Source organism: Prionailurus viverrinus, chromosome A1 (genome assembly GCF_022837055.1).
Source record: "Prionailurus viverrinus isolate Anna chromosome A1, UM_Priviv_1.0, whole genome shotgun sequence".
Lineage (NCBI taxonomy): Eukaryota > Metazoa > Chordata > Mammalia > Carnivora > Felidae > Prionailurus > Prionailurus viverrinus.
The window spans coordinates 26,360,418-26,387,376 of NC_062561.1; the positions used below are offsets into that span (position 1 = coordinate 26,360,418).

Here is a 26,959-nt window from a genome sequence, read left to right on the forward strand (position 1 = left end):
TCTGTATATGTGATGGTAATAGAGGTGAGCTGACTATTACACAAGATAATATGTATGGTGCTTACTATATTGCCTAGTGCATAGTTATTCGATATGCATTTTACTAGTTGAATTCAGTTTAAAAGTTTAGTCTTGCCTTTTATTTTTCTCTTTGAATCTTAATTTGTAACAAGAAAGCAGTTTTCATCTGAAAACATTTCTCCCTTCTAGTGCTCTGTGGTAAAACTGGGTAAGTTATGTCACTCCTGCCAAGGAAAAACATTGTTTACCAATTTCTACCAGCTTTTTAGGAGAGGGACTATTTCACTTTTCAAAAGGAGCCCAGTGACTAGCCCAATGCCAGACACAAAATTTTTGTGAAATAAATAAGTAGTTATTGTGTAATAAATATTTGTGCAAAAAATATCTGTGGAAGGGAGCTATCATGGGAAAGAAAGACTGTCTTCCCTTCCTTGTTCTGGGCATGAGTTCACTTGATTTCTTTCTGGAACAACAGGCATACCAAAATCATGGGAAGAGAAGTCATAGAAGCTGATGGGAGGTTCCCTCCTTAGCTTTCACTTGAGAGACTCAGATGCTACAGACAACTTTCCTGAAGGAGGCTACCAGGACTGTAACATAGTTTGGGACATTAAAAATAGGCGAGGGGAAAAAAAGAGGGGATTCTCTTTAAACATATAAAACAAAAATGTCAGGACTCACTCTGTGAACAAATTCGTCATGTTACAGAGATTAAAGCAAATCTTGATCTTCCCTTTTACCGAAACAATGAAATCTTCATTGGTTCTTGGAATGATTAATTATTATGAATTTGTTCTTAGGATTATTATTATATGGTTAGGAACAAATAAAGCAAGTTGCGTAAGGTGGTTCTCACAGCTGAAACATTTTCTTTTGGATATGATCTCTAATAATACTGTTTATATCAGGCTATTTTCAAGAAATTTTCTACTTTAAAGAATAAGTGGAGACATGTGATTTGGAAAAATTTGACTTAACCCAGAGCACAAGGTCATAGCCTTCACTGCTCACCTTAGTGGTGTGGGAAATGCCAGGTTCTTTGTGTTAGCTCTTCATTTTACATAGGAAGAAATAACTTCTGGAAATTTGAATTAAAGTCCAACTCCAAAGCTCAAGATCTGATTGTTGCTCTTTAAAGTTGCACTTAAAAAGTCAATTCTAATCAGGGAGTAAATAGACTTTGAGTCTTGCAATTGCATATCTAGACCTAAACGACCAAAAATAACATCATAGATTATTTTAAGGGTTGTTTAGAAGCGACACTTTAATTGGAATTAGAAAGGGTGAGCCAGCATTATTTTGACTTTACCTCTCTTGGGCCCTATAGAATTTTGCTTTTAGGAGAATGTGGAGAATTTTTGCTGGTATCAGAATCTTAGAAACATGAGGAGGGTAAATGTGATAGAAATAGGGACTCAGAGATGATCAGAGACTTCACTAATCTGTTTAAAAAGTGAAAGTAGATCCTAGAACTTTTTCTATTTTAAAATGAAGGGACCTTGAAATCCCCAGAAATCTAATTTTGTGGGGAGACTTGGATTAAATGCATACAATTAAAATAGGTAACCTGTGTCATCAAACTGATAATTTGATCCAATATAGAGCCTTCTTCTTCGGTTTGCTTCTGAACCACTGCGGGAAATTCTGCAGTTCCCTGGTCTGTACTCTCTGCCTCCCCCGACAGCTACTCTTTGGAAATTATAGACATGTTTGAAACTCCCAGGCCAGCCACTACTGGCACTAAGAGAAGCAGCTTCTGAAGGATTTGCAGATTTCCATGTAAGGTCTTTGTATACAGATAGTGCTGTCTCTTTGGGAGGAAGGTTGTTCCCGTTCGCTTGTTTCCATTTGCTCTTCCGTCTGTCTGCTCAACAATCTTCCCGTTTCTTCTGTTTCTTTAGGGCTTGCTCCTGCTGACTTCACTAGAAGTGAAGGTTCTTCACTTGAGGTTGCTGTAGCCATAGAAGTTTCCGTTATTTTCCTGGGTTATCTTTGGTGGCTCAGGGCGGGTTATCTTTGGTGGTCCACAGTGTGGATTCTTTTATGCCTCTTGATCTGGAGAAATTACATGTTCTCTCCTTTGTCTCAAAACTCCCTCTTTCCACCTTTTCCTCGATACTTAAAAGCTCCTCTTTTGTGTGCACTGCTTGGTGTTTTTGAATCTGGGTGATTAGACATGTTTGGGATGTTGAATGCGTGCTTTCTGTATAGAAAAATTAACATTTGCAAAAGAATAGCAAAACATAATCTTTGTAGCACAACAAATGTGGTGGCCTGACATACATGGTTTATGTTTGAGATACGTGTGTGTTTGTGTCTCTCTAGGTGGCTTGGTTCATTCAGCTGGTGCAGTTTCCTGCTTTCACTTAGTATTTCTCGAAGACGTAAACATAAGCAAAACATGAAGTGTGCATTATACTCAAGTTGTTCTCTAACATATATAAATTGTTTTGGAATAAATTTGTGTTTTCTAAACAAGTTTTAAAGCAGAACAGCTTGTATTTGATAGGCTCTTTTTTTGTCTTTTGGTATTTTTTTTTTAAGTTTATTTATTTATTTTGAGAATGAGAGAGCACGCGCGAGTGCGAGAGGGGGACATGCAGAGAGATGGAGAGAATCCCAACCAGGCTTCGGGCTGTGAGTGCAACTTGGGAGCTCGACCCCACGAACGAACTGTGGGATCATAACCTGAGGTGAAATCAAGAGTTGGACGCTTAACTGACTGAGCCACCCAGGCACCACTAGGCTCTTTTAATTAAATTTTAAAAAAAGAAAAAGAAAGAAAGAAAAAGAAAAAGCGTGATCTGTAGTTCTAGGTTATCTTCTTGAACTATTTTATGATACTTCGCTCCCCTCCATAGTCTCTGTTCTGTTTCTGAAACTCCTATTGTTCAGATATTAGCCCTTCTAAGCTGCTGTTCTTTGTTTACTTCCCTATTTTGGTATTTTGTTTTAGTTCTGAGATATTCAACTTTGCTTTCTGTCTATTCTAGTGAATTTTCACTTGTGCTCTCATAATACCCATTTTCCGGTTTCCAGGAGTTCTTTTTGGCGTTCTGTTGTTGTCTTTCTACTATCATTATGTCCATGTCTTTTAGATCTTTAAAGTTTCCTCGTTTCCCTACACTCCCTCTGTTTTCTCCAGGTTCCTTTTCTTCTGAGTCAGCCCTTGCTTGTTGTTCAGCTGTGTAAGACTAGGGTGGGATAAGGTCCATGTTTCCTGCAGACTCTCTTCCCACTTGCATGGTGCACTTTGAGAAGCATGTGGTTTATAAGTATTGGGCTCTTTAATGCATATCAGCTATCTTCTGGACTTTATTAATGCTTTGCTTAAGTTCCTGCTGGATGAATCACCATCTGTTTTCCAGTCCTCCCAACTGTCGAAATTGACAGCTGTCCTATTTCTTCTACCCTTGTATGTTTCTTTAGTGGTTTGTAGGTAGAAACCGAGAAGAAAGAAGTGTGTTTCATCTCCCATATTAACTCACTTTTCAACAGTTTTGTTGTAGAAGAAAGTAATTTCTCTGCAAGATTCTCATGGTTTCATGAAACGATCCAAACCAAGACTCAGAAAAGAGCTATCATTGCCTATCTAGTGCTTGAACTTTGTAGGCAGATGATTCTATCATTTGTTTATACGTTCAGACAGAAAAAGATTGAGTTTTTATTGGAAAGTGAAAAGTGCTCCAAAGTAATCCTTGAAGAAACTTAGTTTAGGGGGCTACAAAATGGTATGTAATACCTATTACTGCATTGCTATTAAATGCACCATAGCTCCTCTTAAATGCACTGTGTATTGTAATTCTGATCTTAGTAAATCTTCTCCACCCACAGAGGACAAGATACCAAAGCACAGGTGATCTCCTGCATCATATATCGCTTACTGCATGTTCCTGTGATGCTCCACGATAGCTTGACCTTGTTGGGACTCTTGAATATCAGACGAGCATTTCTCTTACTGTCCTCTCCATTTGAAAAGCTGTTCCATGACTAATTCCTTCATTTCTTTCTGGTCTTTACTCAAAATACACTTCCTCAGGGAGGCCTTCCTTGACAACCTTGTCTGAGGTTTTACCCTGTGATAGTGCATATCCCTGCTTCCGCTCTGCGGTTTGTCTCCTGGGCACCATTACTAACCCACATGCTGTGCAGTTGCTTCTCATGTTACTTTTTTAACCCCATCTGAATGTAGGTTCCATGAGGGCGGGGATTTTGTTCACTGCTAAATCCCCAGTGCCTGGCCCAGAACAGGTGCTCAATATAGATTTGTTGGATTTTCTTCACTTTTTCAACTATTTCCATATTCCAGTGAAAACCAGTTTTTCAAGATTCTGAAGATTATAAAAACGTGATGGTATCTATTATGTTAATATTGCAGATTTTTTTTTTATTTTTTTTTTTTTTGCTTTTCTTAGTGGTGATGAGTCTGGCCTCAATCAAGTAACTCAATCACACAACTCCTTTTTGCCTCAGTTTCCTCATTGTGTAAATGAGAATGGTAATTGTTCCTTGATGAGAGAGCTGTTGAGATCAAATGAGTTTACATGTAATGGGTTTGAAATAGAGACTGACAGGTCATAAGTGTGATTAAGTGTTTGCTGCTCTTATTATCATTATGATTATTATTACTGTTCATTTTCCTTCATTCAGTAACACCATATTGAACATGCACCGTAGACTAGGTTGTGACCTAGGTGCTTGGGACACACTGGTAAATAAAACAGTAAGTCCCCCGCCTTCTCCAGCCTTCTAGTGCAGAGATGCAGACAATAACCAGAGTAACTAAATGGGGATGACACTTTGAACACTTCCAGGCTTAGGGGAGTGGAAGCACACAGGGATTTCAGTGGTGTTGGTCACCATCTTAGTTTGGTGCTGGGTTTGTGGGTGTTTGTTCTACTGTTACACTTCACAAATGTTATGTATTTTATATGCTTTTAATACTTCATTTTAAGAAATCTTTTCTGTTCCAAGCATAGTAAAGCCTTGTGGGGCGCCTGGGTGGCTCAGTTGGTTGAATGTCTGACTCTTGATTTCGGCTCAGGTCATGATCCCAGGATCGTGGGATCGAGCCCCATGTCAGGCTCTGTGCTGAATGTGGAGCCTGCTTGAGATTTTCTCTCCCTCTCTCTCTGTCCCCCCCCCCCCCCCGTCAAAAAATATAAGTAAATAAAGTGTTGAAACAGGTTAATTACTCATTTAACCTACTTATCCTGATTAGAGAGTTGATTTTTAAAAATCCCTTAGTGTTAACTTAGTTGGTGCCCCCCCTCCATTTTTTAAAGGCAAACTTGTTTTTAATTAACCCTGCTTGTACTCCCAGTGTCTATTTGAAATATTTAGTTTTATGGAATTTGTGTAGAGTTATCCTAACTTGGGGTAGATGATAGGAATTATGCTTTGTCACTGATACCATTTTCATGACTTTTGCAAAGCATTCTTGTTTCATTTGAAATAATATCCCTGAATTTTAAAAATATTTGTAGTATTTGTGTAATGAGATTAAGGATTTCATTTTCTACATGAGACTGACCTAGAAGAATTGCTTTGTGTTTTAACTTCACCTTCAAAACAATTACAAGCTGTTCAAATTAAAGCATATTCAATTAACACTACTTCTTTTTATTAGAAACACGAGTGTAATAGTCTGATAAATCGGTATATTTAAGATATAAATTATCCTATAGTGTCTGACCATAATGACTATAAGGAACCTTTACTGCTTTCAGGACAGGTGTTTTTACTGCATGAACCATGCAGTTCTGGGGTGTCTAGGAACTGCCCACCTTTTGGTTCCATTTGGTAGTGGAGTCGTGTTCTATATACAGCAGCATCCGCTGACTGGAGTTTGGAGCCTGTCTGTTTAAGCGTGGTGTTACCTTGGGCAAGTTGTTAGGCCACCCTAAGCCTCAGTGTTTTTGCTTTTTCTTTAAAGGAAGAAAATAAGGGTACCCACTACCGCAGAGTAGTTGTGAGGCTCAAATAAGAAAATGTATATTATATGTATATTATACATATTATACATAAAATGTATATTATAACCAGTTGACTGAGAAGTCCCAGCTTCCCAGGTATGATTATGCAACAGTTTTATCTTTCTAATAATTGTACCAACTTTCCCCTTGGCAAGCCCCTCCTTTTTGCTGTTTAGTGGGGCCGCTGCACAGTATCTCACTCTGGTTTTATAACTAAAGTTACTTTTCTAACTTACTGGTTAAGTAACTTTTGGTTCTTAAGACTTAGTTCTATTATTCAGTGACTCTCTATCCTACTTGCTTCAAAGCTGTCCACTTCTGCCAAGTCAGGCTAATAAGCTTGAGTCTCTAGCAGTTTGGAATGGAGACGGGGGTAGGGGGCTGGTCTGCCCCTTCCCCCTTCCCTGAGCGAGCTCCCCTGGTGTGGGGCTGGGATGACAGGAGAGGGAGAAGACAGGTGTCCTTACCTCAGACCTTGCAGTGCTCTCCTTGGTCAGCTTAATGGCTATTGTGTTTGCGATCTGTGGGCTTGCTGTGGACATGTGGTGACCCCCACAGGCTCCACAGGTAAGAGTGCTCCCAAGTGTCTCACCTAGTTCTTGCCAGTCCCTTCGGAGACTGGCTTCATCTGCCACTTGCTCTCCAACTGGTGGCTTTACACTGTGATCTTCTGGAACTCCCTCTGTTAACTCTTTACTCAAGTGTCTTAACCCACTGGGGAGAGTAAACATGTAACAATTTGGTTTTATTTCTTCAAATAACTGCTACTCATTGTGTCTTGTTGAATCTCCCTTTCACACTGGTGCCAGGCTTCCTTATCAGCACTTGGTACATGTTGGTTATTTAAACACAGTTTTCTAAAACCTAGCTCTTCACATTTGGAAACTTGACTCTGATGTTAGAATCAACGTTCTCTTCTCGGTCCACCTCCCACCCCCAAAAGGAAAAGAAAGCTCAGTCTGGGTCCTGGCACCTTTTTCGGGGGGTAGTGTTTGGCTCTCGCATCCTTCCCTTCCTCTTCTCAGTAAGTAGTGCACCAGCTTTGGGGGTTAGGGAGCTCAAGAGAGGCAGAAGGCTGTGTATCAGCTGCTGCCGGGTCACCTTCTCTGTGTTGGTTGCAGCTGCTTTTCTGTCTCTCTGGCTGACGGTTGGCTCTACCTGTGAGGCAGCCGTTCACACGCAAGCTCTCTCATGAGACGTGTTTGGTGGTTCTCATTGGAGAGCCAAACTACCTTCACCTTCTTGCTTCCTGGTCTCTTCATCCAACAGGATGCCCTTCCTGAACAAGGTCTTGCCAGATGGCTCCAGCCTCGCTGTCTTCTGTGGTATCCATGAGGCCCACAGAAAACCCAGGTGTCTGCCATATCAAATGGCTGCCCCAACAGTGTGTGGCCTCTCGGCCCCGCCCTCTTAGCCATATCCATTCCTGAAGTAATCTCATCCACTCCCACAGCTCCTCACTGCCCCCCCCCCCCAACAACTTCCAAATATTTACTCAAGCCAGATCTTACTGAAATTCCAAAGCCATATTTTCCACTGCCTGGGATGTCCCATCAGTGTCATTTTCCAGAACTTGCCGTCTAACCACTGTGTCATCCTGGTCAATGTTATTGCCTTTCACCCATTCACATAATCCAGAAGCCTGGGAGCCCTCCCGCCTCCCTTACCTCCTGCAATCCAGTCCTTCTGTTCCATCTCCCAAATATCTTTTGCATTCATACCCTCTTCTCTCTATCTGCCCCTGTGGGTTTGGCCCTCATGATTCCTATTCTTTCACTGCAAGTCCCATCTCCTTTCGTCTTGTACACTGTGGTCTGGGCGTGGCGGGGGGGGGGGGGCGGCGGGTGGTGTCTTGCTGAAACCCACATCCCAGTGTATCACTTGCCTGCTGAAAATCCTCTTGTGTGGACCCCATGCCCTTGGACTGAAGACCAGTCTCCACCTGGTGGCCTGTGAGGCTCCCCAAGCTGCCTTCAACTTTTCTCTCTGCTTCCCTCTACACTTCCCACCACTACCTCCCAGCTTCCTACTCCCTCACCACACTCAGCTACCCATAGGTGTTCCGCTCGGCCTGCTGCTTTATCACCCTGGTTTTGCCTGACCATTCCCTTTTCAGAGCGTTCTCATTTTCTTTGTACCTTGTGGTCTGACTGCACGACTCCTACTCGCGTTTCAAGGCCCAGAGGCAGAGTCCTCTGCTCTCTGAAACACCCTCTGGCTCCTCTCTGCCAACCCCCATTCTCTGTATAAACCCGGGTATCTTCCCACCGCCAACTACCCCCTGGTCACTGACAGCAGGGACCGTGACCTATTCATCCTGGTAATTTTAGTGCCAGGCCCAAAGTTCCTGGCCTCTTATGGGTGCTTAGTATTGGACAAATACGAATACATGAAGGAAGGAATGCCTGAAGAACGAATGCATAGACAATTTCTTTACTCTAGTTTGTATCTTAGGTAAGATGTACTATAGTGGCCACTTCTTTCACAGTAGTTGGAAACAAGTTGCGTATAGTTGTGTATAGTTGTATATAGTGTGTATAGATATAAAAATATATAATATATACATAAATAGACATGTATATAAAAGTATATATCCATCTAGAATTCCTGGTCTGCCTGTCTAGAAAAGAACTGTTGAATCAAAAGTTGGTTCTATGCCTCATCCTACAATTAAGTAGATAAACCCTGGGCAAAACCCACAATGTCTTTTCAGCTTTCATTTCGAAACCTACAGAACAAGGAACTTAGAACTATGAGATGTCTAAGGTCCATTTCAACCGTAGAATTCTGAATAGATCAATTAAAGAAACCCTCAGGCCCTTTGAAGTCCCGGGGCTAGAGTCCAGAGAGACCGTAATATGGAAATGTGTCCTTTGATCAGAGCAGAAGGTACTTATTAAACACTCACTGTGTCCCCAGCGTACAGAGTTACCTTTCCAATTTGTTAATGCTTACTGAAGACTGTGGTACATTAGAAATTCAGTAGCTATGTTAATACCCTTGAATTTATGTTCACCTTTGTAAATAAAACTGTTCAGTTGAGCTCTGATTGTTTTAGGCTCACCAGAGGACTGACTCTAATGGCCCTAAGTGTTTCTGCGTGCATAGAATAATGGTTAATCCACTTCCTACTGGTTCTTCTTTCTATACTGCTTATCATTGTTGACATCTTCTGGAATTTAACATGAAAATGTAGCTTAAAGTAATTAGTTATTTTTAAAAAGTTAAAAGAAGAGTTTGAAGTATTTATTTTCCATAACTGTGCAAAAGTAAAATAGAAATGGTATTCATTCATTTTTGATGGGAGACTTGCATGAGATTCTTGAAATAGAAAATCATAATCAGGACAACTTTGTATTTCTTCAGATGTTTTATATAGAGTATATCATCTGGCTTCTAAATCTGAGATGCCCTTTTTTGTCTCTGGCTCCTGGTGTTCAGAATCTTCCAGATTAAGAAAAGTGATAATTTAGGAAGAAATTTGGCTTTGCAGACCTTATTTTCAGAGAGATAAAAAATAAAAAAGAATGCTAACCATTTAAGTCCTGTTGCTTAAAGACACTGAGTCTTTTTAGGATATGGGCATTCTTTTGGAATTAGTAGTTATGTTAAGTAAGGCAAAGAAACAGAGGTATGTGCATGGGAGACTGGAAATTGTTTCTAGAATTGTAACAATAATTTGAAAGCAATCATAAATGCTTAGAGCGAAAATACACAGAAAAATGTATTTATAGAAAGCCTTATATGTGTATAAACACATAAAAGATTATATTTAAATTTATTAGCATTTTATGATTTTTGAAGTTCTCACACTTTAAAGAAAGTATTTTTTTTTTTTAATCAAGCATTTAAAAAAAAATCTTTTAACACTATGGGATTGTAGAACTGTATGGTATCTTGACTCTGTGGGATTTAGGAACTCTGTAGTATCAATGTACTTAAATTAGTTCTCTTATAGATTAATCACCAACAAACTTGACAGCTTTAAGAACAAGGCAAAATTACAGTTTAAAATTCATACCAAGAAATACATTTGAAACGATTATGGAGAAATTAGTTATAAAATCGGCATTTTAGGTCTCTTCAATGAAAGTGTTCAAGTCCTTGGATTATATCTTTTTTAATAGCTTTTTTCTTTGCTTTTACTTTAAAATACTTTTAATCAAAATAATACATGTACAGGTGTCTAAAATAGTCAAATTCATAGAAACAAAGTAGAATGGTGGCTACTGGGCTTGGAGGGAAAGGGTCAAAGAGGAGTTGTTTAGTGGGTATAGTTCTAGATGTGCTGGAAGAAAGAGTTCTGCTTCACAATGGCGTGACTACACTCAGTGCTACTGAGCTGCGCACTTAAAAATGGTTACATTGGTAAACTTTATATATTTTTTACCACTATAAAAAAAAATACGTCTGTGTGTGTGTGTGTGTGTGTGTGTGTGTATGTGTGTATAAGCGGTTGTTGGGTTTTTTTTTTCATTCTTCCCAGTGTGCTATTAGGAGGCAGTCACTTTTCTTTCATTTTCTAAGGATAGTTTATATATAGTAAAGTTTGCCCTTTTAGTATATAGTTCTAGAAGTTTGGACAAATACAAACAGTGGGCATACCACCATCAAGAAACAGTTCTGTTACCCACAAAACCTCCCCCTCTTTTACCCCGAAGCTCTGACAACTTCTGTTTTCTGTCCCTATAGTTTTGCCTTTGCTAGATGCATCTAAATGGAATCATATGTTCAGCAGCCTTTTCAGCCTGGCTTCTTTCACTTACTGTAATGTATTTGAGATTCATTTGTGAGGTGAATCAGTAGTCCAGTTCATTTCACCGCGGAGTAGTATTTCCTTATATAAGGTATACCATGGTTTGTATAAGTAACTGATTGAAATTTGGGTTGCTTCCAATATATATATATATATATATATATATATATATATATATATATATATATATGTATATATATATATACGTATATATATATATATATTTTTTTTTTTTTTTAATTTGAGAGAGAGAGGGAGGGGGGAGCAGGATGGGGTGGGGCAGAGAGAAAGAGAGAGCACTTGTGAAAGAGAGAATCTAAAGTGGGGTTTTGATCCCATGACCCTGGGATCATGACCTGAGCCCAACCCAAGAGATGGCACCTCTGGGTTGCTTCCAATTTTGAGGGATTATGATAAAACCACTCAAAACGTGCGCTTGCAGATTTTTGTGAGAGCATAAGTTTTCCTTTCACTTAATAACTTGGGTTGGGATTATTGGATTTTATGGAAAGTGTGTGGCTTAATAAGTAACTGCTAAACTGTTTTTGCATAATGGTTGTAACATTTGGCATTCCTGCCACCAATATATGAGCATTCCAGTTGTTCTGCTGTCTCATCAACAGTTGGTATTTTTAGGTTTAATTTTTTTTTTTTTTAATTTTAGCCATTCTAATAGGTGTGCAGTAGTGTCTCATTATGGTTTGAAATTGCGTTTCTGTAATGATTAATGATGTTTAGTATTTTTCCCATGTGCTTATTTACTATTCATATATCTTCTTTGATGAAGTATCTTTTGCCTTTTTTTAAAATTAGGTTCTCGGGGCGCCTGGGTGGCGCAGTCGGTTCAGCATCCGACTTCAGCCAGGTCACGATCTCGCGGTCTGTGAGTTTGAGCCCCGCGTCAGGCTCTGGGCTGATGGCTCAGAGCCTGGAGCCTGTTTCCGATTCTGTGTCTCCCTCTCTCTCTGCCCCTCCCCCGTTCATGCTCTGTCTCTCTCTGTCCCAAAAAAAAAAAAAATAATAAACGCTGAAAAAAAAAATTAAAAAAAAAAATTAGGTTCTCTTGTTTTGCGAGTTCTTTACATATTCTAGATATAGATCTTTTATTACGTATGTGACTTGCGATATTTAATTCCAGTCTGTAGTTTCCCTTTTCATTCTTACAGCAGTGTCTTTCAAAAAACAAATTCTTCATTTTGATAAAGTCCAGCTTATTGTTGGGGCACCTGGGTGGCTCAGTCGGTTAAGATCTGACTTTGGCTCAGGTCATGATCTCACGGTTTGTGAGTTAGAGCCCTGTGTGGGGCTCTGTGTGAACAGCTCAGAGCCTGGAGCTTTTTAAGGCCAGTTTATTGTTTGTTTGTTTTCTTTTTTCTTTCATGGAGTGTATTTTTGGTGTTCTATCTAAGAAATCTTTACCTAATTCAGGGTTCCAAAGATTTCTCCTATTTTTTTTTTTTTTTACAGAAATTTTTGGATTTTACATTTAGGTCTATGGTCCATTTTAAGTTAATGTTTCATTTGGTGGGAGAAATGGATCAAGTTGGGGTTTTTTTTGCTATGTTTTTATTTTGTATATGGCTATGTAGTTGTTTTAGCATTACTTATTGAAAAGATTGTCTTTCTGTGTTGAATCACCTTTACATCTTTGTTGAAAATCAGTTTGCTACATATGTGTGGCTCTATTTCTGACCTCTCTGTTCCGTTCTATTGCTTTGTACCTCTGTTCTTTCACCAATACCATGCCATCTTAATTAGAGTAGCTTCACAGAAAGTTTTGAGATAAGGTAGTGCAGTCTTTCAGCTTTGTTCTTCTAAAATTGTTTTGGTTATTCCAATTCCTTTGCGTTTACATGTACATTTTAGAATCACTTTGTCATTTTTCACAAAAGGTCTTGATGGAATTTTGATTAGGATCACACTGAATCTATACATTAGTTAAGGGGAGGAGGGATTAACATAATAATTGACTCTTTCAATCCATGAACATGGTATATCTAACCTTATTATTTGGTTCTCTTTTATCAGTGTTTTGTAGTTTTTCAGCGTAAAGATCTTGTATATATTTGGTTGGATTTATACCTATTTCATTTGTTTTTTATGTTATTGTAAATGGAACTTTGTAAAATTTAAGTTTTACTTGTTCATGCTAATATATAGAAATATAATTGATTTTTCTATATTGAACTTATATTCTGTGACCCTGTTAAACATGCTTCTTGTTAGTTCTAGTAACTTATTTTTGGATTCTTTGGGATTTTGTACATAGTCATGTGAATACAGATACTCTTTCTTCTTTCCAATTTGGATGCTATTTATATATTAATTTTTGCCTTATTGCCTGACTATTACTTTCAGTATCAGATTGAATAGGAGTGATGAGAGTGGACATGCCTTGTTTCCAATCTTAGGGAAAAGTGTTTATTGTTTTACCATTAAGTATGATGTAAGCTGAGTGTGTTTTATAGATAGACGTCCTTTATCAGGTTGAGGAAAATCTCTTCAATTCCTATTCTGTTAAAAGTTTGTTTTTTTGTTTTTGTTTTTTTTTAAATCATGAATGGATATTGAATTTTGTCAGTTGTTCTTTCTGCATCTATTGAGATGATCCTATGGTTTTTCTTTAGTCTATTGATAGGGTGAATCACATTGACTGATTTTCACATGTTTACCTTACATTCTTAGGATAAATGCCATTTGGTTAAGATGTATTTATTATCCTTTGTATGTCTAGTTGGATTCATTCTGCTAAAATTTTGTTAAGAATTTTTACATCTATGTTTATTGGTCTGTGGTTTTCCTTTTATGTGTTTAGATTTTTATGATGTCTTTATCTGGTTTTACTATTAGGGAAATGCTGGTCTCCTAGAATAGGCTGGGAAGTGTTTTCTCCTCTTCAATTTTCTGGAAGAGTTTGTGTAGAATGGGTATTATTTCTTCCTCAAATGTTTAGTAGTATTCAGCAGTGAATCTATCTGTGCTTAAGGGTTTTTGTGTAGGAAGATTTTGAACTACAAGTTAATTTTTAAAATAGACACAGAGCTATTTATGTTACCTGTTCTTCCTCAAGTGAGTTTTGATAGTATCTTTCTAGGAATTTGGCCATTTCATCTAAGTTGTTAAATTTATTGAAATAAATTTGATATGCCATGTTTTTGTCATTCAGTTCAAAATATTTCCTAATTTCTCTTTTGATTGCTTATTTGACCCATGAGTTAGATATGTGTTGTTGTATTTCCAAATATTTGGAGGTTTTCCAGATAATTTTCTGTAGTTGATTTCTATTTTAATAACACTGTGCTCAGAGAATTTACATGGTATAATGTGACTCCTTTTAAATTAATTAAAACCTGATTTATGGCTCAGAATATACTCTATCTTGGAAAAAAATCCATGTGTGCTTGAAAAGCATGTGTATTCTCTTGTTATTGGATGGACTGTTCTACAAAAATAAATTAGGTCAAGTGGTTGGCAGTGTTATTTAAGCGTTCTATATCTTTACTTATTTTCTGCTTATGTTTTTTTCCAATTATTGAGAGGTTATTGAAAACTCCAACTTTAATTCTTTAATTGTGGATTTTTCTATATCTTCATGCAATTCTATCAATTTTTGCTTCGTGTATTTTAAAGCTTTGCTGTCACTGTGTGAACATTTAAGATTTTTATGACCTCTTGATGAATTGGCCCTTTATTCATTATGAAATGATCTTTGTTCTTCAGTGTACTTTGAATAATATAGCCTTCAGCATTCTTCTGATTATTGTTAACATACAATATCACCTTTCATCGTCTTATTTTACCTATTTGTGCATTTATACTTAAAATATGTTTCTTACAGGCAGCATATAGTTTTGTCTTGCCTTTTTTTTTTTTTTTTTTAAAGTTGATTTAGTTTTGAGAGAGAGCTAGAGGGAGAGGGGCAGGGGGCAGAGAGAGAAGGAGACAGGATCCCAAGCGGGCTCTGTGCTGACAGAGAGGGCTCTGAGAGCCGGATACCTCAGGAACCATGAGATCATGACCTGAGCTGACGTCTAATTCTTAACCCACTGAGCCACCCAGGCGCCCCATCTTGCCTTTAAAAAAAAAAAAAAATTCAATCTGACAACCTCTACCTTTTTTTTTTTTTTGATTTGATTTTTTAATGTTTATTTATTTTTGAGAGAGAGAGATAGAGTGTGAGCAGGGGAGGGACAGAGAGAGAGGGAATCACAGAATCCAAAGCAAGCTTCAGGCTGCGAGCTGTCAGCACAGAGCCCGAGGTAGGGCTGGAACTCATGAACCTAGAGATCATGACCTGAGCTGAAGCTGGATGTTTAACCCCCTGAGCTACCCAGGCACCCCGACCACCTTTACCATTTAATTAAGGTGTTTAATTGGGACTATTTACATTTAATGTGATTATTGCTATAGTTGGTATAAGTCTACTATCTTGGTAATTGGTTTTTATTCCGTTCTTTATTCCCCTTTTCTTCTTATTCTCTCTTCTTTTAGATTGTATATTTTCTTATGATTCCACTTCATCTCCTTTATTGGCTCATTAGCTCTGACTCTTTATATTGTAATTTCAGTTGTTATTTTAGAGTTCTTAGTATGTATCTCATAATAGTGTATTTTCAAGTAACGTAAGAACCCAATGCAGTATGCTGCTTCTCTCCTCCTGGCCTGCGTACTATTTTTGTCTTACATTTTACTTCTACATATGTTGTTGGCCACCCGCCTCCCAATACACTGTTCTTATTTCTGCCTTAAACATTTAGTCATATTTTTTCAATTTTAATTTCTTTAATGTTTATTTTTGAGAGACAGAGAGAGACACAGCACGAGCCTGAGCGGGGGAGGGGCAGAGAAAAAGGGGGACAGAGGATAGGAAGCGGGCTCTGGGCCGACAGCAGCAAGCCCAATGCGGGACCGAAGTCAGGAACTGTGCCATCATGACCTGAACCCAAGTTGGACGCTCTACGGACTGAGCCACTCAGGCACCCCTCAATTTTAATTTTTTAATTGAAGTATAAGTGACATTCGAAATCCTATTTGTTTCAGGTGTACAGCATAGTGATTTGATATTTTTATACCTTGTGAAATGATCTCAGTGATAAGTCTAGTTACCATCTGTCACCACACAAAGTTACTACAATGTTATGACTATATTCCCTATGCTGCACCTTACAACCCCATGACTTATTTTCTAACTGCAACTGCCTACCCCTTCATCTATTTTGACCTGCCCCCGCCCCCAATTTCTCCTCTTTCTGGTAACCAACAGTTTGTTTCTTGTATCTATGAGTCTGTCAACAGTAAACATTTATTTATCTCTTAGAAGAAATTGTTAGGGAACATTTTTTTTTTTTTTTTTTTGTATTTAACCACCTAGTTACCATTTCTGATGCTCTTCATTGTTTTCTGTAGATTTAGATTGCAAGCTGGTATCATTTTCCTTCTGTCAGAAGAACTTGCTCTAGAATTTCTTACAGTGTAGGGTGTGCCTGTGATGAATACTCCCAGCATTTGTATGTGTGAAAAAAGAATTAATTTCACCTTTATTTTTGACAGATATTTTCACTGGGCATAGAATTGTAGGTTGACATGTTTTTAAATTTTTTCTTTTAGCACTTTAAAGATATTGCTGCACTGCCTTCTGTCTAGTGTTGTTTCCAACCTGAAGTCGGCTACATTATCTTTGTTGCTTTGTGTATAATCTCTTTCTTTTCTTGGGCTGCTCTTAAATTTTCTCACTTTCACTGGTTTTAAGCCATCTGAATATGACACACCTTTATTGTAGTGTTCTTCACGATTCTCTTGCTTGAGGCTTAGTTTCTTGGATCTGCGGATTTATTGTTTAATAAGATTTGGGGCAAATTGCCATTATTTCTTCAAATATTTTTCCTCTCTCCCTTTTCTCTTCTTTAGAGGCTTTACTAAAGATACATTTGGTTGCTTGAAATTGCCCCACAGTGCAATGACGCTTTTTTCTTTTTTTTTTTTTGTTCTATTCTTTTTTTTTTTTTTTCAGTTTTTCCCCCTCCCTGTGTTTTACTTTAGTTTCTTTAAAACAAAACAAAACAAAACAAAACAAAACAAAACAAAACAAAACAATGTATGTTTTTTTTGTGAGAGAGACAGAGAGGGAGTGCGAGCATGAGCAGGGGGTGGGGGGAAGCGAGAGAAGGAGAAAGATAATCCCAAGCAGGCTCCACACTATCTCACAAATACCAAGAGATCATGGCCTGAACGAAATCAAGAGCTGACACTTAACCGACTGAGTCACCCAGGCGCCCCTATTTTGGATAGTTTCTATTGCAAATGTATCACTAATATTTCTTCCACTCTTTCTAATTTACTGTGAATCCCATGCAGTGTATTTTTCTTCTCAAACATTATATTTTTCATTTTCAGAAATGTATTTCTCTATAACTTCCATACCTCTACTTAATATGCTAATTTTCCCTCTACCTTCTTGAACATATAAAGTATGGTTATAATAATTGTTTTAATATCCTTGTCTACAAATTATATCATCTTTGTCATATCTGGGTCATTTTGATTGATTTTCTTCCTTGTTATGCGTTATATTTCCCTGCGTTTATATGCCTGGTACTTTTCATTGGATGCCAGACACTGTGAATTATTGGATGCTAAGTGTTTATTTAATATCCTAGAGCTTTGTTTTGGGACAAAATTAAGTTACTTGGAAACAGTCTGATCTTCAAGGCTTTCTTTAAAACTGCTTTGCACAAGACCAAAACACCCTTTAGTTTAGAACTAATTTTTCCCATCTACTTTAGCAGTATCCTTCTGAATATCTAAATAGCTTTGGTGCCCCATGTTTATAAGGATTTTGTTTTGTTTTTTGTTTTTATCTCTGGCTGGTAGTAACACCAACAATTCCTGACCCTGTATTATTTCCAAAACTCGTTTGTTTTTGCCTCGTCCACTTGGGTGGCTCTTTCCCATCGTGGGTAGTTTCCTCACATGGTTGTGCTGATAAGTACTTCGCTGAAGCCTGGGAGCATAGGAACCCTCTGCAGATCCCATTTTCTTTCTTTTCCTTTAGGAAAAGACCTGTGCATCCCTAAAGATCACACAGAGTGAATAGAAAAAATAAATCCTTTTTTTCAGTCCCCCCCCCATCTATTCCTCATGGGCAGCCACTTTTAATTTTTATCTTTTCTCATATTTACCTACTCATGTCTATGTGATATATTTATACTGTTATTTCTTGCTTTTTCACTTTTATATATTTTATAACCAAGCTATCGATTCAGATTTAGCAGTTTTAAACCATTCCTAGGGCTCAGTTTTTCTTCCCACCACCTTCCTCATACAATTAACTTTTTAAAGTTAAACTGATAACAGTTTTTCAAAATTAATATAGTTGTGTAAATTTTATTGATAAACCTACTAGTTTTTTCTTTTATTTTCTGTAAGATTGTCTTCAAACTTATCCAGTGGTTCCATTAGATCTGTCTTACACCTGTCTGTAGCTCTGCTCCCCTTGCAAATGTTCAGCCGAATTGGATCATCTCTCCGTGAATTCCCAGCCACAGAGCTCTTCCTCCCAGAGGCTCCCATCTTTCTGCACCTTACAGATCAGATGCTGCTCACGCTTGCTCAGCAGCTGTCGTCTTGAGCTTTCCTTCCCCATCACCCTGTTCATTCCTTCCCTTCTCTCCAGTGTTTGAGCCCCTGGTTCATGTTTCCTATTGAAACATTTTTCTTTTCTTTTCTTTTCCTTTCGAAATATACGATAGTCCTTATTTTTTAAAAATGTTAACCTTTTCCTCCATTTTGGTGTCTGAAATGTCTGAAAATGCTTTTGTTCTACCTTTACGCTTACATGATAATTTGGCCAAGTGAGAATTTTTTTTCTCTCAGAATTTTCTCCATTGTTTCCCGATAGCCAGCAAAAACCATTCTGATCTTTGTTCCTGTGTTTAGAACTTGTTTTTTTCTGTTTGGAAGCTTTTCGGATTTTCCCTGTCCCAAGTGACCTTTACTTTCATGTGTTGTGCTTTGGTGTAGGACTTTTTTTCATTTATTGTGGTGGCCATTTGGTCATCTTGTTTAGTCTGGAGACTTGTGCCCTTCAGCTGAGGAAAAATTCTTAAATCATTTCTTTGGTCTGTGTTTTTGGAATCATCTGATTTCTGATGTTGGACCTCCTAGATTTACACTTTTGGTTTCTTTTCTCTCTCAATTCCATCTCCTTTATTCTACTTTTTGGAAGATTTTCTCCTCTTTATCTTCCAACTTTTCTATGGAAATCAAGGAAATTTCAGATATGGCTGAATTGTGTTTTGATTTCTTTGGAACGATTTATTATTCCCACAGTGTGTGGGATGCAGCACTAAAACATTATTTGTTGTTTATTTGCATTCACTTTTAATTGGAAGTCCTGTAGCTTTACTTGCTAAACCCCGTAAGCCCACTCAGCGCCCAGTGAGTGTAAAGGAGGAGACAGTAAGTGAGCTGGTAGTTCCCAGACCGTAAGATTTGGTCAGACATAGCGCGATAGGCTTCAGCCTCCTCCCCAGCAGTCACTTTAGATTTACAGGGAGTTTGGACAGAGGGAGAATCAGGTTATCCTGTTTGAGCGTCAGATGTCCAACTGTACCTATATTGGCCAAATCAGGTGAAGTTGGAAAGAAAAGCACGCATTACTGAATGAATTAAAAACACAGGCCCTGCCCCTGCTCCTCTTCTCCCATCCTAGCTTGCTTGCTCCCAGTATGCAGAGGTGATGGAATTGGAATCCAGAGAAGAGGCTTTTAGGCAAAATAAAACAAAATGAAAACAACAAATACACCTATCTTTAATGTTCAGGCCATTTTTCCTGGGCTCGGATTCCCCAGGGAGTGAGACCTGATCTCTGCCCCACGTCTGAAGATGGCTATTGTCACCCATGCCCTTAGGGGTTTCTCCTGAAGGCAGTGTTTTCCCCGTCCTATCAGCTAGTCTTTGTTGAGCTCCGACTAGCACCCGACTCTTAGATGTTTTGTCTTACAAAGAGAAGAATCTTTGACAGTAATTCTAGCCACTGTGCCTCAAACATTTCTGACCCCTGGTTTCCCCTCCATGGAGTTTTCCTCCAGCTAATTTGCCTTCTTTTTCAAATTGTCATTCCAGTTTGCATATAAAAATCTAGTTTGAAAGGAATCTAGCCCATTTGTGTAGAAGATATGAAAGGCAATAGGTTTCTAGTAATTCTGGTGGGCTTTTATGTTCTCTTGGCCCTGGCAAATTCTCCAGAAATATATACACAAATGATCAAAGATGTACATACAAAATATTTCTTGCAATTTTATTTAAAATAGCAAAGTACTGGAGGTGACTGTAATGTCCCTCTGTAGAGATATGGGTTAAACGGACTATGATGGCTTATACTGGCTTCTGTAGCTTAATCCAGTGGGTGATATGTTGAATGAAATGGAAACATAACAGCTTGTTTCTTTCTGTTTGTGTTCAGGAACATCGTAAATAAATAAAATTCAGTTAATTTAGTAATCTTAAATTTCAGCTGGAATTTTAAATTCATTTCTGCATATGACCTTAGAGTTTTATTTATTTTTTTATAGTTTTATTTTTTAAGGTCTTTTTTTTACAGTTTAGGATGATACTTTCTTTAATAACTTGTCCTGTGCAGTTCAGTTAAAAATATGTAAATGATTTTAATTACACAGGTAGTTTGTGGCAACCTTAACTTTCAAAATATAGAAACTATTGTGTAGTAAATAATTCTGCGAAGCACTCCCAGACAGAGAGACCACATCCCTAGTTTCTGAATTATTGATTTTTAAGCTTTCCACTTACTCTTTTTCTTTTTATTGACAATGGGTGCCTTCCTCAAATTTGATATTTCATAAGTTTTATAAATTACAAAATGCTAACAAACATTGTTATTCAAAATCAAAGACTTAAAATTTGGAAACTATTACGATCCTTACAATAAAGAAGATGTTACTCCTTTCTATAGTTAGTCACACTTTGGTTTTTAACCCAAAAGAGAATTGCCCTTTTCATCTACTACTTTCACCACATTTGGTTCCTAATTCCTTTCGACCGTTTCTAAAACCAAATACTCGCTGGCAGTATTGGGTCCACTTAAAAAAGAATGTCTGAAAGGCCCCGATGGCAATTAAAATTTCCTGAATTAAAGGGTGCTGAGGATAAAAGGGTGCTAACTTGAGAAAGAATGCCTGCTTGAGAGAGAAAAGACAGTGTGCGTGTGTGTAAATAGGATATTAACATATATCTGTTCTACGGTCAAATTTTATGTTGGAATTATTTGTGATGATACAACTGGCCTGTGGATTAGAGAAGTCTTTACCATTTGTAGTTTGTTTGTGGTTTTATAGGATTGTGCCATTAGAGGGCAGTATTGTAGAGGTTAAATTTGCTTTCTAAAATGTATTGAATCGCAAACTATAGAAATCTATAATAATCAGGCAAATTTAAAGCCTTAGATTTTCAGTATATTAAATTGTAACCTCAATTGGTGCGTTCTTGCAAGTATTTTAAATTAATAGAGGAAATGTGCAAAGGGTTAAGCTTTTTTACACCCAGATCTCTTGATTTTGGTTTGGAGAAGGGAATGACTTGGTCAGTATGGCCTTCAGGGTGAAATACATACTTTACAATATTTCAGTCCTTCTGATGTAAGAAGGCTCATAGGGTTGAGACTTACAGGAATTGCCACTTCCAAAAACTTGCTTTAGGGACTTACTGAAAATAGATCGAGGTAGGATTCAACCTGTGGATTGAGTTTTCTAGCTGTAAATGGAAGAAGGGGAGATGTGATTTTAAGGTTTATGGCTCTAGGGACATTTTGGGAAGATATACCAGATTTCATCTGATGGGTTCCTTTTTGCTTCAGTAGATACATGCCTAGCAAAGAATATGTAGTATTTTTTGTTTTGTTGCTGCAAGTAATAAATCCATGGAAAGGTAGTATTTCTCAAAAAGCAAATGTGATTTTTTTCCCTCCAAAATTCACTCCCTCTTTAAAAAGTATTATTACAGTAGGATTATTATCCTTATAAATAAAACTGCCTATAAAATCCTCCCATTACTGCTGCCTGTAAGAACAAGATAATTGAAATCGAGACACTCGAGCTCCTCCAAGTCTTAGCGGTGGGACTGGGCATGCCCAGTAGCTCAGACGGTTCTGGTTGCAAATAGGAAGCTTTCGCCGTTCGGCAGCCTCGGGGACAGGCAGCTCCTGGGACGGGGTCTGACTCCCTTAAACGTAAGCACGTGCGGGGCCCCAATTGTATTTTCAGGGACCCCTTGACGTTTTCTGCCGAAGCAGTGGTGCAGCTTGCCGAGGCCGTGGAGGCCTCAGGCGGCCCCTCAGCTCTGCGGGTCCACTGCGGCCTGGGTCAGCCCACCCGAAAAGCGGGATCCGATGGGGAGGCTGGGGCAGGAGGTGGGGGTGGGGGGGTTGGCCGGGGAAGCGCGAAGAGGGCGGGGAAGGGAGAAGGGGGAGGTTCCAATGCAGTGCTGGCCAATCGGCGCGGCTCTTGCCTCCATATATTCTGCACCGAGCTGGAGTCCTGGTCTAAAACCTTAGTGGAGCCCGGCTGTAGACCTGGGAGGCTTCTCTGCACAGCGTTGGGATCAGCATCTTCCCGGGATCGCCGAGCCCTAGAAGCTGGGTTTCTTTAAACTAGGGCTGCTGTTTTCTGTTTCTCCCTGGGCTGCAGAAAGCTAGAAGATTTTTATCTAGCTTAAACAAGGCTGCTGGTATTCCCTTTTTTTTTTTTTTTTTTTCCGCGAGGGTGTTTTTGGCTGCAATTGCATGAAATCCCAATGGTGTAGACCAGTGGCGATGGATCTAGGAGTTTACCAACTGAGACATTTTTCAATTTCTTTCTTGTCATCCTTGCTGGGGACTGAAAACGCTTCTGTGAGACTTGACAATAGGTAAATGTCGGCTGGGATAGTTTCTTTAAATTTTCTCGTGAGATACTTCTAATAATGCAGGTGAAAGATAGCCAGGCGAATTCCTTTGTCCATTGCCGAGAGACTACGGTGACATGGATGCTGCTTTTTGAAATGTTTAGAATCGCTTTCTTTTCGCAGGTCTAGCCAGAGAGCAGGCTTTTACCACATTATGTAATTTAGCCTTTTGTGACTCACTAAAATAGGGAAATGTCGGGATATTCGTTAGTAAGAGAGTGGCTGGTGTTTTCTGGAGGGTGATATACTCCATAGCGTTGTAGAATGTTCAAAAAATGATGCTAATAACATCACAGAACTGGGAAATCCTTTTTGTCTTGGATGTTATAAAAATTCCACTTATCGATTTCTCCCCCCTCTTTTCCAGCTCCTCTGGTGCAAGTGTGGTAGCTATTGACAACAAAATCGAGCAAGCTATGGTATGTACTGATTAAAACTCATTTGTACTAAATGTGGGCACATTACAAAAAGCGAGAGATTAGGATGGAAGCAGTGCATCCATAGTTATGATGGTTACTCTTCATACATTTAGAAATGCCGGCACTGTCTCCATTCGGCCAGCAGGAAGCCACATACCATGGCTGCTACGGAGAGAGATCCGGGCCTTGGGGGTATTAAATGTTCTCTCTTCCCCAGTCGGTTTCACGTAACGTCGGGACTTTTGCCGGAGTGCCCCCCTTTTTAGTAGGGAATTGCTAGGGAAGCTCTGCCCTGTGCGTCCTTTGGTCGTGGTCACGTCTCTAGCGATGTGGCTTTACTAGGAATCTTAAGGTTTACTAGGGAAGGAGAGGGGACAGAATGAGGATCTCAAGGGCCGTCTAGACCTTGCACAGACAGATCCCCAGTGAGGTAGGCTACTGCACAATGAAGAAGAATCCGAGAAAAGTTTTGTCTTCTCAGCCTGTGCCTGGATTTCTCCTATTTTTTATTTCCGCCTTGGCTGTTCTTTGTTATTGGAGCAGCGCCTGTGGCTCTTCTCACGGGATTCTCTGCCCACTGTTGCTAGGCAAACTCCGAACCTTTAATTCGGAGCTATAAATAACTCGGGCTCCCATTGGCTGCGTCGTCTGCCCAGGTTTCTGTGATGTCAGCTTAATCACGAAAGGGGGGGGCGGGGGTGGAGGGAGGAAAATGCGGCAACATGCTCTGTAGGAACTGGCTGCAGCCGGTGCTGAGGGAGGCGGTTGGGGGGGGGGGGGGCGGTGGGAGGAGGGACTTGGGGGCGGGGAAGCAGCTACCGTTGCTGCGGGGATGTGGGCCTGGACATCCCGGCGGCCAGGCTCCCGCCCCGCCTTCCAGAACCCCAGTGCCTTTTGCCATCTCAAGTAGGAGATCTCACTGTATGCATCCCTGGCTAACGGCTGCAGAAAAAGCATAGGTTTTTTAAAAGCCTGATCCCTTACGCATTGAACTTAAGTATTGTACAGTTGTGGTTGTATTCAGTAGATTGCTCAAAGGGCCGCTTAAATAAAGGCCGGATTTGCCAATGGTTACGGAGAATCATGCAAAAATAATGCTTTAGAAATTCAGAATCTGGGAAATACTAAATTAAACCTTTTTTTTTTTTTTTTTTTACCCCCCCCCCCTCCCTTTCAGGATCTGGTGAAAAGCCATTTGATGTATGCGGTTAGAGAGGAAGTGGAGGTCCTTAAAGAGCAAATCAAAGAACTAATAGAGAAAAATTCCCAGCTGGAGCAGGAAAACAATCTGCTGAAGACACTGGCCAGTCCTGAGCAGCTTGCCCAGTTTCAGGCCCAGCTGCAGACTGGCTCCCCGCCTGCGACCACACAGCCACAGGGGACCACACAGCCCCCGGCCCAGCCAGCATCCCAGGGCTCAGGACCAACCGCATAGCCTCCCATGCCCCCGCAGAACTGGCCACTGCTGTCTGAACTAAACAGACCAGAGAAGACGTACAAGGGGGAATCCATCCACCTCTACAGTCACCCATTTCATTGCTCGCTGCACAAGAGAAGTGAGGCTGACCTATGCCATTGTCTCTGTTTTCCAGTATTAAACACTCGTGCTTTTGGCTTGAAGAAATTTCTTAGTTGGGTGAATTAAAGGTTAATCAGAGAATTAGCATGGATATACTGGGACCTCATGCAGCTTGGCAGATAATGTGAGAAGTGGTTCCGTTCATGCTGAGGAGCTGTGTGCCTTTCCATCATCCCTTCCCTGCTCCCCATCCCCACTCCCAAGAGTTCTCTCCTGCTTGCACGTAGTGTACTCCATGGGGTTGGAAGCAGTGGGGCTCCACTGGACTTTCCTCTCTCCTTTTCCCCATGAGGAACTTGAAAGGGAGGTCAGAGTAAAGACTGACGCATAGTCTCACCTAAGATGAGGGGAAACATAGTTCATCGTACAAACTGACGACTGTCACCAAAAATCCATAAAACGATAGTACTGTGCCTCTTTCTGAAACAGTGGATGACACAAAACTCTGAGACGGTGACAGGTAGCTGGGACCTAGGCTATCTTACCATGAAGGTTGTTTTGCTTATTGTATATTTGTGTATGTAGTGTAACTATTTTGTACAATAGAGGACTGTAACTACTATTTAGGTTGTACAGATTGAAATCTAGGTGTCTCATTGGCTGTCTGAAGAGGTGTGGATTGTCTTTTATATAGAGATCTACAGAAAAAATGCCACATGAAGAAAACCACACCTGAAGAAATTTTAAGAATTTGGCGTTGTCAGTCACTTTGTGTAACCTGAGATCTTCTAGTTGCTGAATATCTTGAAGTAAATTCCTGTTCGCTGAAGTCTTTTGATTGAGCTGGTTGAATACTTTGAAAAATGATCCATTCTAGCTAATGAAATGGATCGCCCAGTAGGGGTTTCTGCATATTACCTGTATAGTAGTTATATGCATTTGTTTCCGTGCATGTTCTCTACACAGCTGTAAGGTGTCACTGTATTTAACCGTTGCACTTGTCAACTTTCAATAAAGCATATAAAATGTTGCTAAACCAGTGTTTTCATGTGAAAGTATTAACATAACTGCAGTCACTTCCACAACTTTTTCCGAAATTTAAAACCGTTTGACTAGCAGAATCTTGAAGGGGCGTGCCAAGGGTGGACAAAGTCAGGGTGCTAGTGGTTTGACGGTAGAAGTGAAAGGAAACAGACATTGCGTTCCATCAAGCCAGGAAGGGGAGGAGAGACATAGTGAAGGAGATGAGAGTTTATTTCTTCAGTATCATCTGGACAAATTGTCTCACCCTCTCAGGGCTGATCTGGGACATTGAAAGAGAGAAAGCTCTCCGTTCTGTGGCCATCAAGTCCTAGGAGTCTGTAGAAGCCTTAATTTTCAAGTGTTTATCAGTGCTGGGGGGGGGGGGGGAATGAACCTTACTCTGTGTATAATCCCAATAAACAGCTCTAGAATCAAAAGGTGGAAGTTAAGCTGGTTTCCACTTTAGGAACTCTGTGACAGAGATTGGGATGTCATTCCTAGCGTGGATTGAGTTCCCAGCTCCTGGAAATGTCCAAGCAAAAGACAGGATAAATTGCAGGTGTTTCCTCTACTGGAGTTGAGGTGGGACCAGATGAGCAAGGCAGTCACTCCCTCTTGATTGATGCTCCAAGGCTAAAATAGGCCGAAATTAAAAGCAGGATGGAAACCCAAGGCAAATCGGCACCCGAGATGTTCTCGGAGCCCTATCAGCAAGCCCATGAACGGGTGGGTTTATCAGCTCTAATCTGCCCCAGGACCTCCGCAGCGCCCCTTCCACCCAATAGGAGTTGGGGCATTTGTGAGCTCTAAGGCTTAGGTAAGCCCTGGCAGGACGAGGACTTAACTTTCCTGAATCCTTCATTTTTGTACTGTAGAGCTGGTAGGAGATTGATAGGTGAATGGAACATCCGTGCTCTCGGAGGAGAACGGGCCAGTGCATGTGGTAACAAAGCTCAAGGCAACTGGTGTGGCGACACGAGCTCTTGTTGAAGCAGTAAACTGACTGCCATAGGCCGGTGGCCGTGGCCATGAAGATGGTTTGGGAATTTGGAGAGGACCTGAAAAAGTCTTTTGTCATTTTACTTGGAAGGCTTTATAACTTCGCTTTAAGTAAAGGGGTACTTAATGTAGTAATTACATTTCCTTTAAAAAGAAAACCGTAATGAATCGCTAACCATTTCATTGTCTGTTTTTAATGAAGATCCTCAGTAGCAAAGGTGGTAATTGTAGAAAATTTGAGAACTTTCATGTCAATGTATTAGGACGATGGAGAACTTACTTCTCTCTTATT

The 26,959-nt window shown here is 39.6% G+C and overlaps 1 protein-coding gene across 4 annotated transcripts in view; it reads left to right on the top strand.

Moving 5' to 3' along the window:
- Nucleotides 1-25,681, top strand: part of TSC22D1 (TSC22 domain family member 1) — a 133,333-nt gene extending 107,652 nt beyond the window's left edge. For 2 of the 4 annotated variants that reach the window (XM_047878236.1, XM_047878274.1), the window contains 2 exons: nt 23,075-23,126; nt 24,304-25,681. In XM_047878236.1, coding sequence (XP_047734192.1) covers nt 23,075-23,126; nt 24,304-24,561 — 310 coding nt within the window. In that variant the 3' untranslated portion in view covers nt 24,562-25,681. Of the gene's footprint in view, nt 1-21,914; nt 21,995-22,288; nt 22,672-23,074; nt 23,127-24,303 lie in introns of those variants that run through there. The other 2 variants (XM_047878265.1, XM_047878255.1) reach the window with 2 other exon arrangements.
- Nucleotides 25,682-26,959: the final 1,278 nt, after the last annotated feature.